At 45.0% G+C, this 17,728-nt stretch overlaps 1 protein-coding gene across 4 annotated transcripts in view; it reads right to left on the reverse strand.

Moving 5' to 3' along the window:
- CRAMP1 (cramped chromatin regulator 1) overlaps positions 1–17,728 on the reverse strand; it is a 1,093,426-nt gene that overhangs the window by 885,213 nt on the left and 190,485 nt on the right. For all 4 annotated transcript variants that reach the window (XM_085628165.1, XM_085628163.1, XM_085628164.1 and 1 more), the window contains exon 5: positions 4,049–4,132. In XM_085628165.1, coding sequence (XP_085484291.1) covers positions 4,049–4,132 — 84 coding nt within the window. The remainder of the gene's footprint in view (positions 1–4,048; positions 4,133–17,728) is intronic.

The following is a 17,728-nucleotide window of genomic DNA, read 5'->3' on the forward strand; positions in this document are numbered from 1 at the left end:
GGGCACACTCAGTCAAAATACATCAGCAGTTTAGCAAAAAGTGGGGGCAACATTGTAAAAAGAGGGCACTTTCTTACACAGGAGCTGAAGGAAAGCAAGAGCCCTTCAGCACGTTGAAATAAGAATCGAGCACTTCCAACCAGCGATCTCACCAGCTAAAAGGATGTGCTTAGCTCAAGCCACGTTACTGTCTGACCTTGCGTTGCAGAACCGGGTAACCAGTAAGTGCTAATAGTGGTGAAACTTGAGGCATTAGCCCAACACTGTTCTCTGGTGCTATAATCTACAATCTTACAAATGTTTCTGGCTGACAGCCAAAAAACCTAAGTAAAGAAATAAATATATGTACATGCACTTTATGATTGTTTGATCTCTATTCTAATATTGGTACCTATTGTTTCAAACCAGTCATAAAATGTACAAAAGTGATATAGCTTTCGTGGAAGTTATAAGTAGCTCATGCATTGACCAAACTTACATAACTTGTTCCAAATTACATTAATCCAACTGCCCCCCACCATATTTGTTATACTTGTGAAATGGAAGAAAAATCTATAAAACTGTATGTTATGTTATAGTGTTTTTGTATAGCGCCTATCACCACCGGTCTCTAAGCGCTCACACAGAAAAGGAACATAACTTGCTGTCTCCTAGATCACTCCGCCGTCCACCCTAATTAGGGTGAGGATGTTGTCTTTTTAAACCGATAAGTCTTCAAGTTCTTCCTGAAAGACAATAGCTGCGAGTCTACCTTCAGGCTAGCCGGTAGCTCATTCCACAAATGCGGGAGAAGTACAGATAGAGCCCTGCCCCCTTTAGATTTTAACTTAAATCTCAATTGAATCAAGTTGGAGGCCTTACCCGAACGCAAGGTTCTGCCTGGAATGTACTTCCTCAGGCACTGTTTAATGTATTCTGGGGCTTTGCAGAAAATTGCCTTGTGAGCCATGCAGAGACACTTAAACTGCACTCTAAACCTAACAGGCAGCCAATGTAGCTTCGGGAGAAGTGGAGTTGCGTGCGAGTTCCTAGGTAGGGAATAGATCAGCCTGGCCGCATCGTTCTGCACCACCTGCAGTTTCCTCAACAACTTCTGCGGCAGGCCAAGATATAAGGCATTACCATAGTCCAGCCTCGAGATGACTGTGGCGGACACAATGGACTGCAGAGTGGGGGCTGATAGCATAGGTGCTAACTTACGCAGTTGCCTCAGCACCCCCGTGCAAGACCCCACCACCGCCGAGACTTGAGGGGCCATGGAAAGGTCTGCATCAATCTTGAGCCCCAAACTTTTAACCACCCTACCAGGAATAGGTGTTGTACCTAGTTCTGGAGGCCAGAACAGGTCGCACCAAGGGTTGACTCGGTTTGTGATGACCAACACCTCTGTTTTTTCTGCGTTCACGTTCAGAAGGTTGTTGGTCATCCAATTTACAGTGAATTGGAGCAAATTCCTTACCGATTCCTGTGCTTCCCTTGTATCTTCCAGCTGGACCAATAGCTGAGTATCATCAGCATAGTTAAAAGTTTGACAATTCCTATGCATTAACTCCTCCACCAAGGGTTGTAGATAAATATTAAAGAGCAGGGGGGGACAGAGCAGACCCCTGGGGTACACCCCAGGTCACGTCACTTGCCTCGGATAGCTGATCTCTCAGCTGCACCCTCTGGGTGCGACCCGTCAGAAAAGATTCAAGCCACTTGAGCGCTTGTCCTGTTATTCCCAGCTTTGCGATACGGGCCAGCAAGATGGTATGGCCGACCGTATCGAATGCCGCTGATAAGTCCAACAGAATCAGGGCACAAGGCTGTTTATTATCCGCCCTGATTCTCAGCTCATCGGTGACAGTGGCCATTACTAGCTCTGTGCTCTGTTGGGGCCGAAAGCCCGCCTGCCTGGCATGGAGTAAACCATGTTCCTCCAGGTAGCCAGCCAGTGTGTTCAGAACGTGTTTTTCCATGATTTTGCCCAGGAATGGCAGCTGCGAGATAGGCCTATAGTTCTTTAAAGCCTTGGTGTCTGCTCCTGCTTTCTTTAAGAGTGGAGAGACCCTGGCTTCCTTCAGCTGGACTGGGAGATAGCCCGCCTCTAATGAATCGTTCAGTAGGCTCAACAGCGGAGTTTGAATACCAGATAGGGCCATTTGAAAGATTCTCGGTGGGCATGGATCCGTACTGGAACCTGACTTGACTTGGCCGACAAGCTCAGCCAATTTCTCCTCGTCAAGACATGGGAAGCTGTTCAGCGTCCCTATCGACTCCTGACTAGCAGGGCAAGATGACACCAGAGGTTCAACTGGGATCTCCGTGATGTCCCTAACAATGTTCTGTACTTTCTGAAGAAAGAACCTCTGGAAGGTGTCGCAGTCGGGTTGGTCACTAGCAGGAATCATCCCATCCAGCTGCGTTAATTCCCTTAGGATTGCAAAGGTCTCCCTTTGTTTATTCGTGGCCCCTCTAATCCTATTCTCATAGAAGGCTGACTTCCTCACCAGGATATCGGCTTTATATTTTGAGAGAAGCATTTTATAGGTTTCTGATTCCGCAGGGCTGTAGCTAATTCTCCACTTTCTTTCCGCCTTGCGGAGAGCTTGTTTTTTTTCTCTAAGTGAGGCGTCAAACCACAGTGCTCCCTTTCCTTTTGCACTAGTCTTCTCCAGCCGCTTAAGAGCCAATTTGTCCAGGGCGGCACGGATCCAGGCCATAAGGGCTGTAGTATCGGAGTCTAGGTTCGACTCCCTCATCTTAGAAGGTGAAGTGGAAAGCAGCGTGGAGAGTAAAGAATCTGCCTCCATCTTCTTTCAGGACCTGACCTTTCTCCACAAATGACTAGACACTGTAGGTGAAGGGTCTCCTGGAACCCAGCACTTAATCAGGAAATGGTCTGTCCATATACAGGGACTGACCTCAGTTATTTCTGTGTGGGGTATGGAGGACCAGATTAAGTCTAGTGTATGGCCCTTCTCATGTGTTGGTCCCACTACTAGTTGCTGTAGGTTAGGCGAGGAAAGATTATTTTCGAATTCTACCTCAGTGGGGTCTCTAGGTACCTTATCCCAGTGGTAGTTGAAGTCCCCTACCACCATAAGGGATTTATATCTGGAGGCCAAATCCACCAAGAGCTCCAGGAAGGCATCATTAAAATCTGGCGAGCTCTGTGGTGGGCGGTACACAACCAGCAACATGATACAGGAAGATTTGAGTGAAATTTTTATCCCCAGGAGCTCCGCACAGTCACAGTTTTCAGCTACGACTTGCGTCACCTTAAAACTTTTTTTAAATAAGAAGGCAACTCCCCCCCTCTACAGTCATTAGGGCGATTATACCATAATGCGTCAAAATCCAGAGGCAAAGCCGCCAGTATGTCCGGCGTAGAGAAGGTACCTAGCCAAGTCTCTGTAAGGGCAAGGATATCAATCTCGCCAGCATCAAGGAGTGAAAAAAGCTCCAAATGGTGCTTTAGCAAGGAGCGTGTGTTCAGCGTCGCAATTTTTAACCCTCGGGACCTAAAGGGGTGTGGCGGACACCTGGATCGTTTAAGTTAGCCTTCTCCCTGTAACAAAGCTTCTTTCCGCAGCTTAGCTAGTGTTATAGTGTCTAGCCCCAAATTACTTGTCCGTAGAGCCCGAAGGGTATCCAGGGAGTATATATGAGGTAGACGAGGGGTCTAAAAATCTTTTTAAAAATCTGTCTCTATGTATTCTATATCCCCAGAATCCCCATCTCTCTATCCCAATTTCAGTCTCTGTCTCCAGAAATCTCTCTTACTTGCTCAATCTTTTTATCTCAATCTAATAATCCCTTTTGCTAGATACAAAAATGGATATGTGCTAAGGGATTCCATGTGTAAGTGGGAGTACTCGTGACTTTCAATGAAGATACCTTGAATAAGAAAATAGGTTCCTACAAACTGAGAAATACACAAACTGAACAAATAGTAAATAATACATTTAGGGAACTAAAAAAACTAAATATCATTGAAATACCCCATTCAAGTTTACAATGAAAACCATTGGTCAATGACAACAGCATTGCTAGCCAGACTTACAGCCTCCAATCTTCTTTCGTAGCTCTCCATAGCATATTAGCCCATAGAGTTCCTGGGAGGATTTCTTCAATTCTCGAGAAAATACTGGGAAAAAACATATTCATTAGGATTGTGGTTAAAAAAGGTATGGTTAAACAAGAGCAAAGATAACATATGACTTGAATAAGTTCATGTAAATATTTTGATAGTAAAACTGCCAGTGTTAGCTATTCAGCATACAAAAAGGCATACACAGGCAAACTGGTAATTTATCACATTGCTTCTGAATTTAAAAAGAACACCTCAGACTTGAACCCCACTATAACAAGTCAAAACTCAGCACCTTCGCCACCCAAGCGCACTAATTCCAGATACTTTGTCATTTAACAACACCCAAAAATAAAGTTTAATATTTTACTTTCATGGCAGTACAACAAGTTACTTACCTTTGTTAACACTCTTTTAGATAGATAATGCAGTTCACACCCAGTTTTCAAATATGAACATCTTCCCAAACACCAGATGGGATTTGGATCTTTTTTTCTTTTTACAACGTGTAGCCATTGGCACAGGCGGTGCTACTCCGCATTAACATGGTCATATAGATTCAATGGGAGTTAAAAAGTGGATCAATACAAGATGCTGCATGGCAATGACGTTAATTGTGCCTGGTTTTTACTGTGGATCTACTGAGGTCAAGGACAAGAGTGAAGCCAAATAATAGCACTACACCTAACAAAACAATCATTTATTTATCCTCCTCAAGAGAGGGAGATAAAGAGCAATAAGGAATCTGTTAGATGAGTCCAATCTATCAGAAAGACCAAAAGTACGAAACCTACAGTATCCTTTAAGAGGGCTGAGAATACGTTGAACTGGGAATACAGCTAGAATACTCTGAAAGATTGCTCTGCTCATGAAACTACATCCTCATCAAGACAGTAACTCTTCAAACAAGAGAACAAACAGTGCAAAGAAGCTCCTTGGTAAATTATTTAGCTTCAAATTCATCACATGAGAGCTGAACCTTGCGATGTATCACTCACCGAAGTGAATATGAAATTCTGCAGGTGGCAATGTTTGATCAGTGGATGTAAAGAATATAAGCTTTTCTCGGATCCAAACTGCACAACCTCCCGTCTTACACAGATGAAAAATAAAACAGTACGGCTGCAAAATAATTTGAATCCGAGACATATAGAACACAATAACCATTTTTCAAAGAAAGGAAGATGTTTACCATAAGTGAAACCTTATTATCTAAAAAAGAAATGGCAAAAGAAGCAGAAACTGAAATTCTGGCAATATGATACACTCCACTACCTCCACTGATATCGCTCTGAGGAGGTTTCAAGGTTCTGGTTGTCCTCCCCAGCCATGTCTTCAGCCATGACAATAGGGAGTTTGCCTTCTCATTTTTTTCAACAGAATGAAACTATCTAAAGTATCTCAATTTACTCTAATAGCTCAATCACATCCTGTTCTCTCAGTGCCAATCCTTACGAAATTCTTAGTTTGCATGCATTAGCACCAGGTCCACACCTTACTTAATAAAAGCACCTTGTTTATCCAAGGACAAACTACACTCCCTCCTGCAATTTTAGGTATCATGGCAGATTCTAAAGCACCATTTACAGCAGCCGAGAACGTCATTGTAACCACATGAAAGGTATTGGTCTGTAGTAACAGTTCTTCACCAAGGGTAGGTACATTAAATTCACAAAAAATTGAATATGTTTGGGCATGTGCACAGTGCCTGAACACTTTCGAAGGGAGAAATAAATTGCCCCAACACAAAACAATGCTTATGTAGAGGCAACATTTTCCTTCTGTTTCTGCTATTTATATATTTTTAACAAAAAGCATATGCTATATTAAAATAGATGGTGAAATATATGGGTCAGCATTAAAAGAGAAAATAAAAAAAAAGCTCCTATGACCATACCTTCTCGTATAAAGGAAATCCTACACTTAAAATTTAAGGCAAACAAGAGCTTCCACTATCCCAGCAAGTTTCACAGTGGTAATAGATCTTTAATTTGCTTTAATGATCAACTGAAGTCCGTATAAATATATGAAATAAGCTACAATCAACATGTTCTACTAGGTAAGAATGTGGATTGTTTCTTATTTAATGGAAACTCCTATGATGATGAACGAGTGTTAAAGGTAAGGCAAGTAAAATTTCTTCTGCAACATAAAGCTCCATTACTGTTCATAAATAACAGAATAGGACAGCAAGTTCATTTATTTTATGGAGATGGGAGAACCATGATGGATGAAGAGAAAAGCAACTAGGACAGTATTACACCAGTGCCTTAATATTCAGAGGAAGACTAGACCACATGTGAAGCACCATATGAGACAAGATCAAAGAACTACAGTCCTGCATGTCTTATCCATGACCTCGCTGAGCCATAACGGCGGCCTTTCTGTCATAATGGTGACACCTCCTGGCATAGTGAAGTCCGCCTTTGCTAAACCGGGCAATCTTTAGGATCGTGGTGTCCAGTACAGGAATAACGGTACTATGGATATACTTGGCATACTGTGGACATCACTAGCCAAACTGTGGCTACACTTGGCATAACAGTGGTCACCATTGGCACTATGGTGGACATGTTTCAAATACTGTGGGCATCCATAGCTGAATCGTGCCAAATGTGGCACAATGGGGATCATCCCCAGTATGACAGCAATTCTTGACATACTGGTTGCATCTTTATGATTACATTGGCCGGCCCTAACATAATGGAAGTCCTGGCATCAATGGTGCCACATTCATGGCATAATGTCAGTGTTATAATCTTCACATCTGACATTATGGTTGTTGTTCTATAAATATTGAGAACATCTTTGATATAATGGTTACCAGCCCAGGCATATAATGAGAGTAAATGAGCATGTGAAGTACATGCAAGGACTCGATGAGCAATGCTTAGAGACCAAACATGCATTTATTAAAGTGAAAACTCACATTTTGATGGAGGAATAGTGTTTCTCCCAGCTTTTGTTTGGTGGAATGCTTGGGGTATCTTCACCAAAAATGTATAGTAAGCAGACAACAGAAACGCAATCAATAAAGAAAAGAACATTTTCAGAAGCTGATCTTTAGAGAACAGGTGAGTGCCTTTCCAAAGCATATTTAAAACTGGTAGTTGAATGAATTCACACTAACTTGGGGAGAGCTATTACAGAGGTGTTATCAAACGATAAAGCTTTTTATGACTTTACGATTACTAAATAAATCTTGACAAGCGAGGTCACTATTAGAACATGGATAACACTTATTAGCGTGGGATGGTTTTTGTTTGATACGCAGTAGCTTTTCTTATAGCTAAAGATGGAGACACCTAGTTAATATGCAGTAGCTGCTTTTGAAAAATCTAAAGTTCGATCACTGTTCTTTTGGACATATGTACTTGCCAGCCCATCAATGAGGCTTTTGTGATCAGTATGAACTGTGGAGGCGGCAGTCAAAAAGGTTTTTCTAGCCAGGCCCATGGCTGGACGGGATTACCATTGGAGTTCTGAAGAAAGGACTTCCAATTATCACTCAAGGGTAATTGAACAGCCTCCTGTGAAACAGAAATATGCATTTTGCCGCCAAACCTAGACCACGCACAATGGACCAAACACAATTAATAAATCTGCTTGTATACTGATAAATCAAGCTCTGACTTTCGCATAACCTTTCCACTGGATTGGAGGCTACACAATATTGCCCAAGACCACTCTGATGAATTTCATCCTCTGGCCTAAAACAAAAAGCCAGTTCATCAGACTGACATTTCTAAACTGTGCAATAGTTTCATCATGCCCAAATAACGAACAGGTTGGTCAGGAGAAAAATACTTTAGTAGACATTCACCAAGGCTTTGTGTGAGAACTCACTAACTGGGTAGATGAGCACTTTGTAGCAACCTGTTGTTGCCATGAGAGAACACACTGCAGACCTCGAGTGCTAATCTGCTTAAGCCCTGTGCAATAAGCTGCTTCAACTCCTCCATTAGGGACAGAAGTACATTTTTTTGGCCTCGAGATAGGCAGATGAGGTCTGAATGAGACTATTCTGGTGTGGGAATGGAGGAGAGGAAAGTGGGATCTGACAAGGCTAGCTTTAGCTTCCTGGCCAGGTGAGTATGAACTGCTAGAGAAGAATAAGGCTGAAGGAACTCAACACGGCTGTTCAAGTAAACCTCATTACCACCTCATGCTTCCATGCCCTGAAGTTGCTGAGGAAGAATTTCAAATGGCTCCCAATTATCACGAAGAACACCGTTGTGCCCTGGTCAAAAGCAAGCTAGACTACGAGAATACCTGTTTGCCCGAATCAACAAAAATCTCAGCCAGAAGACTGCAACCATTCAGAACTCTGCAGCCAGAATCACTTTAACCTCCCATGCAGTTCTCCCATCACACAACACCAGAATGATTCAAAATACCTCAACAATCGCATCTGTTTTCACAAGCCTTCTAGACACCTCAGCTCGTCCCGACTCCTACTTGTACATGTCCCATTTATAGAGAAAACCAGATCCAGCCGTCGAGCCATCTCCTACATCGCTCTCGAAGCATGGCACGACTTGCCTCTACACAGAAGAGCCACCTACTCACTCACTGAATTCTGCAAGAAGCTGAAGACCTTACTTATTGAGTAGTCCCACTTGGCCCCAGGTTCGGCTAGACTCACACCTGCTCAGCACCAGGATATCCTCCATGGTGAAAGAACGCTCTACAAATCTGCATAATACAATTAGGAGTCTCACATAAACCGAACATAGTCAAACACAAAGCTTCATGTCTCGTCTAATAGGGGGAATCTACCAAACAAGATGCAGTTTTGACAGCATTCTATAAAGTGGAAGCTCCAAAATGTCAGCAGACTCCCACGTTATGGAGGCATCAGAAGAACGTTCATGTGACAATAGACCTTTAAAAACAGCAAAATGCCCTCTGCGCAGGGTGTCCAGCCCACTGGCATGTTTCAAGTCTATAAAGAAGCCCCATTTCATTAGTTTCCGGGAAACAATAACAATGACCTCATTGTCACAGTAATTTTGCAAACCTATTAACTCATGAAATTGCAGGGAATCCAAGTCTGACCTACCAAAAAAGAGTTAATCGAACAAACTTCTGTCATCTGTCTGTAGAATAAGATCCATTGCAGGAGAAGGAAAAATAACTGATCCTCAATTCTGCTACAGAAAATTGGAATTGAATCTGACATCGCCACCACTGAGAGGAATGCCTAAGACGCCAAATATTCCTTCTGCAAGATCAGGAACAGTGTCAGAGTCTTCACAACTGGTAGGAAATGGAGTGGTTGAGTGTGTAAGTGATACTGGGACAAAGTTAACAGCAGAGAGTCAGATGACGCAGTAGCAGTGCCGCACACAGTATCAGCTGGGGCAAGTGCTCCAGATAAGTACAGATTGTGACACAAAAAACTCAGGCATGGCATCTGGGAAATCTGCAGTAGGCCCAGAGGATTCAAAACTTAACAATGGAACCAATTTTTCAAAAACAGACTCTCTAGATAAAGAGTCAAGCAACCCATCTCCACCTTTTATTCCGTACAGTGGCACAAAGGAAAAGAATGCATAGTTTCTTACCTGTAGGTGTAATTTTGCAGTTTGAAGAATTTTCTGGTTTCACATGCTGTGCATTATTCCCTTGAGCAGCTGGATATGGAATTATACACTTTTTTGTAGTCATTCTTCTATTTTTGTTTTCAGGCATCGACAGACACCTCGTTTGGTTCTTCCTGCGACGTTGTACGCCCTCACCAGAAACTCCCACCTTTGGTCACCACCTTCCGATTCTGTTTTCCCCCCCTGGTCTGTTCTCTCCTTCCATTATCTTGGTGGAAGCAGGAGGGTTAATTGTGAATCCAGAAAATTCTTCAAGCTGCAAAACTACACCTATAGGTAAGAAACTGGAGGTTCTGCAGCAGCAATCTTTTCTGGATTCACATGCTGTGCATAGAGTTTGTAGCGGTTTTGTTACTCTTGCGGTGGTTGGGTTGAAGATGAGCTTTGATTTGTAAACAGAGGTTGGAAGACCGTTCGTACTACTAGAGCTTCCGTGTTCATTTGAATGTTTATGCAGTAGCGTTTTGTAAAATTTTACTGATGACCACGTTGCTACCAGACATATCTCCTGTAAAGGTGTATTTGCTAGAAAAGCAATGGTTGATCCTTTCTTCCTTGTTGAATGTGCTCTCGGTGTTAAATCCGTTAGTTCCCTGCACTTGTGTGGCACAGCTTAATAGTCTGCGAGATCCATTTGGCAATTGTTTGCAAAGAAGACAAATAGTTGATTTGTGTTTCAGGTTGTCTTTTCAATGTAGTACACTATGGCACAGTTTGCATCCAGCGTGTGTAACGCTCTCTGCGTTCCTCTTTGGTTTTTTAAAAACACTTTGAATTTGTATTGTTTGATTAATATGTGAATCTGTCCTCACGACGATCCTGTCCTTATGCACCTGAAAGTATGGTTCTTGAAGCTTGAGTGCGTGTATCTCATTAGCCCAGTGCAGAGATGTGATGGCCCCAACACCTGCGGTCTTTAGAGTGAGCGTTTTTAGTGAGGCCCTATGCAATGGTTCAAATGGTGTCTTCATTAACTGTGTGAGTACCACATTTAGATTCCATGTGGTTGCAGGTACTTTTCTTGGTGGTGCAATTCTTTTTGCCCGTTCCAAAAATATCTAATAGAGGAGCTATGAAGAAGCTTCTATGTGACATCTCGTGTAAGGCACAATTGCAGCTAAGTGTACTTTTAAACTTGCAGTCTATCAGGTGTGTTCGGAATCTTGACACTGTAGCGTCTTTTGTGTTCTTCCTTAATAGTACTTAAAGACACCATAGAGAGTTTCTTTCATTTAGCCATGTAGCACCTCCTTGTTGTTGGCTTTCTTGCTTCTCTTAGAACAGCCATTGTGCTTTCTGTTAGCTTTAGATAACTGAATTCTAAGTCTTCAGTAGCCAGGCTGCCATGTTAATAAACTCTGGTTCTGGGTACAGTACCCTTAATAAGTCTTGTTGTGTTGGTAATTTCAGAATGTTGCCTTGAACTATTTCCGTTAGCTCTGAACACCATGTTTACCTCACCCACTGTGTGGCAATTAGTATTAGTGTCATTGTGCTTCTCCTGCATTTGCTCATTCTGCTGTGTAACAGCGGTATCAGGGTGGGAAACTAAGCAAATATCCATCACTAGTCATCGCCGCCACCGAACACATCAGGACCCTGATGGACAAAGGAGAAACAGCCGCCCTCATCCTCCTGGACCTATCAGCAGCCTTTGACACAGTCTGCCACCTCACCCTATCAGCACGCCTCCATGACGCCGGTATCCAAGAGAAGGCCCTGCCCTGGACCACATCCTTCCTCTCCGGCAGAACCCAGAGCGTCCGCCTCCCACCCTTCCGCTCCAAAACCACCGAGATCATCTGCGGCGTCCCACAGGGATCCTCCCTCAGCCCGACGCTGTTCAATATCTACATGGCACCTCTCACCCACGTCGCACGACAGCATAACCTCAACATCATCTCATACGCCAACGACACCCAGCTGATCATTTCCCTCACCGAAGACCCCCACACCGCAAAAGCCAACCTCCACAGAGGAATGAAGGCCGTAGCCGACTGGATGAAGGACAGCAGACTGAAGCTGAACTCAGACAAGACAGAGGTCCTCCTTCTCGGACCCACCCCATCAGCCTGGGACGACTCTTGGTGGCCCACATCGCTAGGCACAGCCCCAGAACCCACGCACACAAAGCACTACACAACACCGGACCCACCTACCTCAACAACCGACTCAGCTTCCACACCCTCACCTGAAGCCTCCACTCAGCCAAGCTCGCCCTCGCCACAATCCCTCGCATCCGGAAAACCACCGCCGGCGGCAGATCCTTCTCCTACTTCGCCGCCAAGACCTGGAACACTCTCCCTACCATCCTACGTCAGACCCAGGACCTGCTGGCCTTCAGAAGACTCCTCAAGACCTGGCTCTTCGATCAGTAGCGCCCCCCCCAGCGCCTTGAGGCCCTCACGGGTATGTAGCGCGCTTTACAAATGCAATGATTGATTGATTGTCTATCGACAGTGCATTCCCCAGGGATTGATGGTATGGTTGTCTGGAGGCAAAGCTTTGGCATTTTGCATTGAGTGGTGTTGCGAATAGATCCAATGTTGGTATTCCCCAACTTCAAAAGATCTTCTTGAGAATTTTTTGGTTTAGTTCCCATCTGTGGGAGCATGAAGCTTGTCTGCTCAGACTGTCTGCTTCTATATTGCCCTTGCCTGGAATATCAAATGCTTTTATTTCCATCCTCCTCTGTATTGCCCACTTCCAGAGTTCTTGGGTTAGTCTTTATAATTCAAGGGATTGTGTTCCCCCTTGTTTGTTGATGTAAAACATTGTCATTGTCGGCTTGGATCAATGTGATCTTTCGTAAGAGCTCTTTCTGAAAGGCTTTTAAGGCTAGGCACACTGTCTTTAGTTCCAATATATTGATGTTTTGTACTGCATCTCGATCCTTCCAGACTCCTCTCACCTTGAGAAAACCGATGTGAGCGCCCCACCCATATGTGAGAAATCTCTTGTAATTGGCACTGTTGGAGCTGGTTGCGAAAAGTTCCTCCCTTGCATTATATGTGATTTGTTCCACCACACCATCTTCTCCTGTAATTTTAGCATGATAACCACTAGATCTTCCCAACTCCCTGTTGCTTAGGACCCTTGGTTTTGAAGCCATTCTTGAATTGGTCTTATATGTAGTCTCACATATGGAATCAAAGGAATGGATGATGCCATTTTCCATAACAATTTGCCCACTGTCCTCACGGTCATAGATTGCCCTTCTAGTGAATGTGAGTTTCCAGCAACAATGACTGTATTCTTTCTACACTGGGATATACCTTCCATGGTATTGAGTTGAACCTTGCTCCTAGAAACATTTTTTCTTGCTCTATGTTTACTGAGAATCCCAACATGAATATAGTTCTCATTACCTGCTGTATATGATCGCTGCACTTGTTGTGGGACTTTGCTCTTACTAACCAGTCGCCGAGGTAAGGATAGACATGTATGCCTTTCCTTGTCTTCTTAAGTAAGCTACCACGGTTGCTAGACTCTTTGTAAAGAGTCATGGCACTGATTTTATCCCTAAAGTCAGCACTGTGAACTGGTAGTGAGTTTTGGTTAGGACAAACCTGAGGTATTCTTTGTGTTCTGTATTCATTTTGAATCTCTGTGTTCTTATAAACTTGTTTATAAATCGGAGGTCTAAAATTAGGCGTAGAGGTCGGTCTAGCTTCGGTATCAAGAAACATGTCAAGTAATTTCCTTTGTTGATTGGTACTATTTCTATTGCTCTCTTTTCCAGCAATTTCTCTACTTCCTTGAGTAGACGAGATATTTCTTATTTTGAATGGACCTTTTTTGGGTTCCCAATCTCCATACTGTATTACGTTCAGAATCCATTTGTCTGAGGTTATCTTCCTCCACTCCTGAAGGAAGTTCTTTATTATGCCTCCCACTGGTGTTGTGCGTGAGATGCTATGATTTTTTTGGGAAGTCACTTGTTGGTGGGGGTTGTGCCTCCCCCTCCGAGGTTGACCCCTTCCCAATGTTCTTCCTCGAAAGGATTGCCATTCTTGCTGCTGGTACTGCCAGTGCTGCTGGGGTGCCAATGTTGGACTGCTTCATTGGACTGCCTGGTGCGATGTTCCTTATTGGAAGATGCCTCTCCCCGTAGACCTGCGTAATGGCACTGCCTATTTTTGTATACCTCCTCTAAACTGCAATGCCCCTATGGACTTTGCAGTTTAGTAGTCTTTCTTGAGCTGGTTCAAGGTTTCATCGACCATGCTCCCAAACAACTGTTCCCCGTTGAATGGGGTATTTAGTATGTTAGCTTGTACCTCCGGCTTGAATCCCAATATTCGCAGCTTTGAGTGATGGCATAGGGTGAGCCCCATCATCATCTGGCGGACTGAGGTGTCTTTCACGTCCAACAACTATTTCAGGCATGTTTTGGAAATGTTCTTGCCCTCTTCTGCCAGGTGTGCAGCTCTCTTCTTAATCTGGTCTGGCAGGTGCTTCATAAATTCAGCCATTTCCTCTCAGTGCTGGTAGGCATGTCTGTTCCGGAGGGCATTTGTATTTGCGAAATGCCACTGGTTTGCTGCACTGCACCCCAATTTTCTACCCACGAGGTTCATCCTTTTGCTCTCCTTACCAGGGGGTGACCTAGTTGTTGATGGGATGTTGAAGTGATGATTAAATCAACCGACACTGTACCCTTGATGTATGCTGGGTCTCTAGATGAATACTTCTACTTCTTCTCGGCCGCTGGAGTCACAGCTCTAAAAGTGGCAGGTTCTTTGAAATCCTCCCTTCCTTTGTCAAGGATGCTCGGAAGCATTGGCAGGAATTGGTTCCTGGCTTGTGATGACAAGACGGTCTCCAGCAGGAAACAAGACCGTGGTCTTTCCTCCTATAGGTGCACTCCATACTTGTCTGCAGCCTTTTTGATGACCTGGTTATACATGCCAATGTCATCCGGAGGCAGAGACCTTGAAGCATAGCAGTTTACAGTCAGTCTCCAGGTCCTGCCACGGAGAGTTAGGGTACTCAGATTCCCCTACCCCCGACACATGCCCTATAGTTGTTTCTCTTCGCAGAAGAGTTCCTCTTCTTCCTTCTAAAGCTCTGGTGTCAAAGGAGGTTTGATTTCTCCAACGTCCTTCTCACCCTGATTTTACGGCATCAAAGTCATTGGTGGGACTCTAAATCCCTTTAAGGATTAATTGGAGCCATTTCATTTTTGAAGCAAAGTGGTCAATTTGGTTTTGACGCACCCTTTTTCCTTTCAATTTCTGCAGACTGTTCGTCGTCACCAAGGCTCCACACAGATTTTCTGTTCGCTGCTGAAGATTCCTTTGATGAATTGTCGGTCGTCGAGCTTTCGTGTTAGTTTTGATACCTCTCCTTTTTGACATTGCAGCATCTTTCCCTTGACCGTCCATCGACGTCAGGGTTTTATTGGGAGATTTTCCTCCTGCGGTGTCCCTTTTGAGGGATTCTCTGTCCGGTCTTCGGTCGGCGAGTGTTTCAGCAACAAGTCTCCATTTTGATGACGGTGTCTGATCTTCGAGACTCTGGACATTTTGTTTGATGTCGCTCTTACCTCTGGTCTCTTGTCTTTTTTAGTAACCTGTGCCTAGTCATTGACGATCCTTGGGTCAGCGTCTGATGTTTCTCCCTCGCACCTTATACAACATTTTCCTTCTCGTCATTTAACAGACCCTGGTCTTTCAGGGATGGAGTAGTCTTCTGTCGGTGCATGGTTTAATGTGCCTGGCTCTGCTTTTCCCTCGCCCTCAGAGTCTTTGACTTGAACCCGGCACAGGCGTTGCAGTCGTCGCGTCAATGGGAAGGCAGAGGCTGCAGACTGGGCGATGGTCGTTCTGCAAGAATTTGTAGTGGCAATTCGGGCAGAACTGGAACAGAGTCTTCTCGATTAGGACGCACAGGGACCCTATGTCCCGGCATTCTCAAAAACCGCCAAGGAAACTAATCTACTTCCCTCTTGAATTCTCTTCCTGTGCCTCTTCGTTGATGTTCTTCTCCAAAATCGTTGAAATCTTTCGATGAACTTCTCACATTTTGGAATGTTTTCTCCCTCATGTGGGCAGCCCTCAGCCAAGCATCCAGACCCAACGGCGGAAAAAAAAGAATCTGAAGATGGCAACCAAAGGTGGGAACCTCCGTGAGAGGGCGTACAACATCCCAGAAAGCACCAAATTGGGTGTCTGTCGACGCCAAACAACAACAAAAAACAACAAGCATTTGCAATGCAATAGGTCTCGCATTTGCGAAAGTTTGAGCTATTGGCATTGTAAATGACAATGCCTTTTATTTATGCGTTTGAAAACCTGCAAGCTGTGTGTAAACAAGCACTTTGTACTTATAGTCCATGCTTATGAGAAGCAAGGCTGGCAGTCTCTTTTACTGCCAGCCTTGCTTCTCGTAAGCAAGGACTATACGTTCAAAGTGCGTGTTTATGCACAGACTGCAGGTTTTAAAAACAAATGAATAAAAGGCAGTCATTTACAATGCCAATAGCTCCAACTCTCGCAAATGCGAGACCTATTGCATTGCAAATGCTTGTTTTCTTTGTTATGCTGGGCTTCAAAACGCTAACACTAAGGGGCACCAGAGATCTGGGCTGCAGCAGGGAAATACACCAGTAACCGACTGCTGCAGAAGTGAACTCATAACTTATACGAGGGAAAGGCGCTCAGAAAAAGACAGCGTGAGAGAGTTACGACGGGTTCAGTGGCAACCCTGACAATGGTACCACAAAACACAAGAACTTTTAGAAATCTTCCCCTTTTGTGGCACACGTGCTGCAGAAGGGAAATTAGAGCACAAATGCAGGTTTTTGGATGGGAAATGTTGCAGATGTTTGAGTGGGTGACTGCATGCTCCCAAGGTCCGAGGCTGGTTCATCTGCACATCTCGTTGCTTTGGTCATCGCTTTTTAGGGTCTGTGGTGGTCAGAGGGACCCTAAAATTGCAGGTGCTAAGAGGCATAGATGAAGCACGTGAGCGTGAATAAAACGCGCCAGCACACGGTTTCCTAGTCTGCGTTGGGGTTTTAATGAAGACAGGAGTTGCCCCCCGTCGCTGCCGGTCACCGCACTCCATTAGCGCATGCCGGGGGACCCTCTCTGTTTCTTGCCGTTCCACCGCAATATGTAAATGGGGGGATTTCAAGGAAACGCCGGCATGATGAGGCAGCTGACATGTGTTTGCCCATGATCCCACACCCTCCCCTTTGCCTCCTCAAGCATAAGGCCGAGCCACCAGGGCAGAGAGCGCTCGGTGCCTGGGATGATGCAGAAGAGGCAGCTCCCCCCAAAAAGAGTTTCAGGACAAAGATGGTGGCCACCTAGACCCGGACCAATGGATATTGTGGAGCCATTGGGAGCAGTGTAGCCCTGGCGGTGGAGTCAGCCCGGTCCAAGAATATGTGCTGTGGTCTTCTGGTGAGAGCGGTAACAGTGCAGGCTGGTGTGAGAAGTGACGTGGTGGCTATGCGAGGCTGCGTGTGGTTGGCGGGCGGTGACGTACCATGGGCTGGCACAGACGGGAACCACGGTATGGCCTGGGGAGGCGTGGTGACTGCTTATGTCAGCGCTTCCTGGTACAGCCGGTTGCAGGGCTCAGCACTGGGCGTGTGCGCGTGACTCTGGCTGGACCTAGCAGGTGGCGCGCGCTAAGTGCGGCCCTGCTCCGAGTGACGGTTTCTGCGGTCGAAAGGGGTAGAGGGGCACACGAACAGGCACCATGTTCAGCTGGATGAATAAGGAGAGCGCGGAGATGCAGCGGTGGTGTGTAGCCTCTTCATGTTTGGTTGGTGCCGTGCACGTGCAGAATCTCCAGTCCGGGTAGGCAGGGCCTAAGGGCGACAGGGCGGAGACAAACCCCACTTCCAAAGAAGCGGGACACAAAAGCAACGACAATAGATCTCGCCAAGGCGAAGCATAGCATGCGCTGCAACGCATGCGCTGCAACGCATGCGCTGCAACGCATGCGCTGCAACGCAGGCGAGACCTAAAAATAGAGGGACTACAAAAAGTGGAGAATTATGGACCTAACCACTGGATGGCTGAATAATGCA

This window comes from Triturus cristatus, chromosome 10 (assembly GCF_964204655.1).
Source record: "Triturus cristatus chromosome 10, aTriCri1.1, whole genome shotgun sequence".
NCBI lineage: Eukaryota > Metazoa > Chordata > Amphibia > Caudata > Salamandridae > Triturus > Triturus cristatus.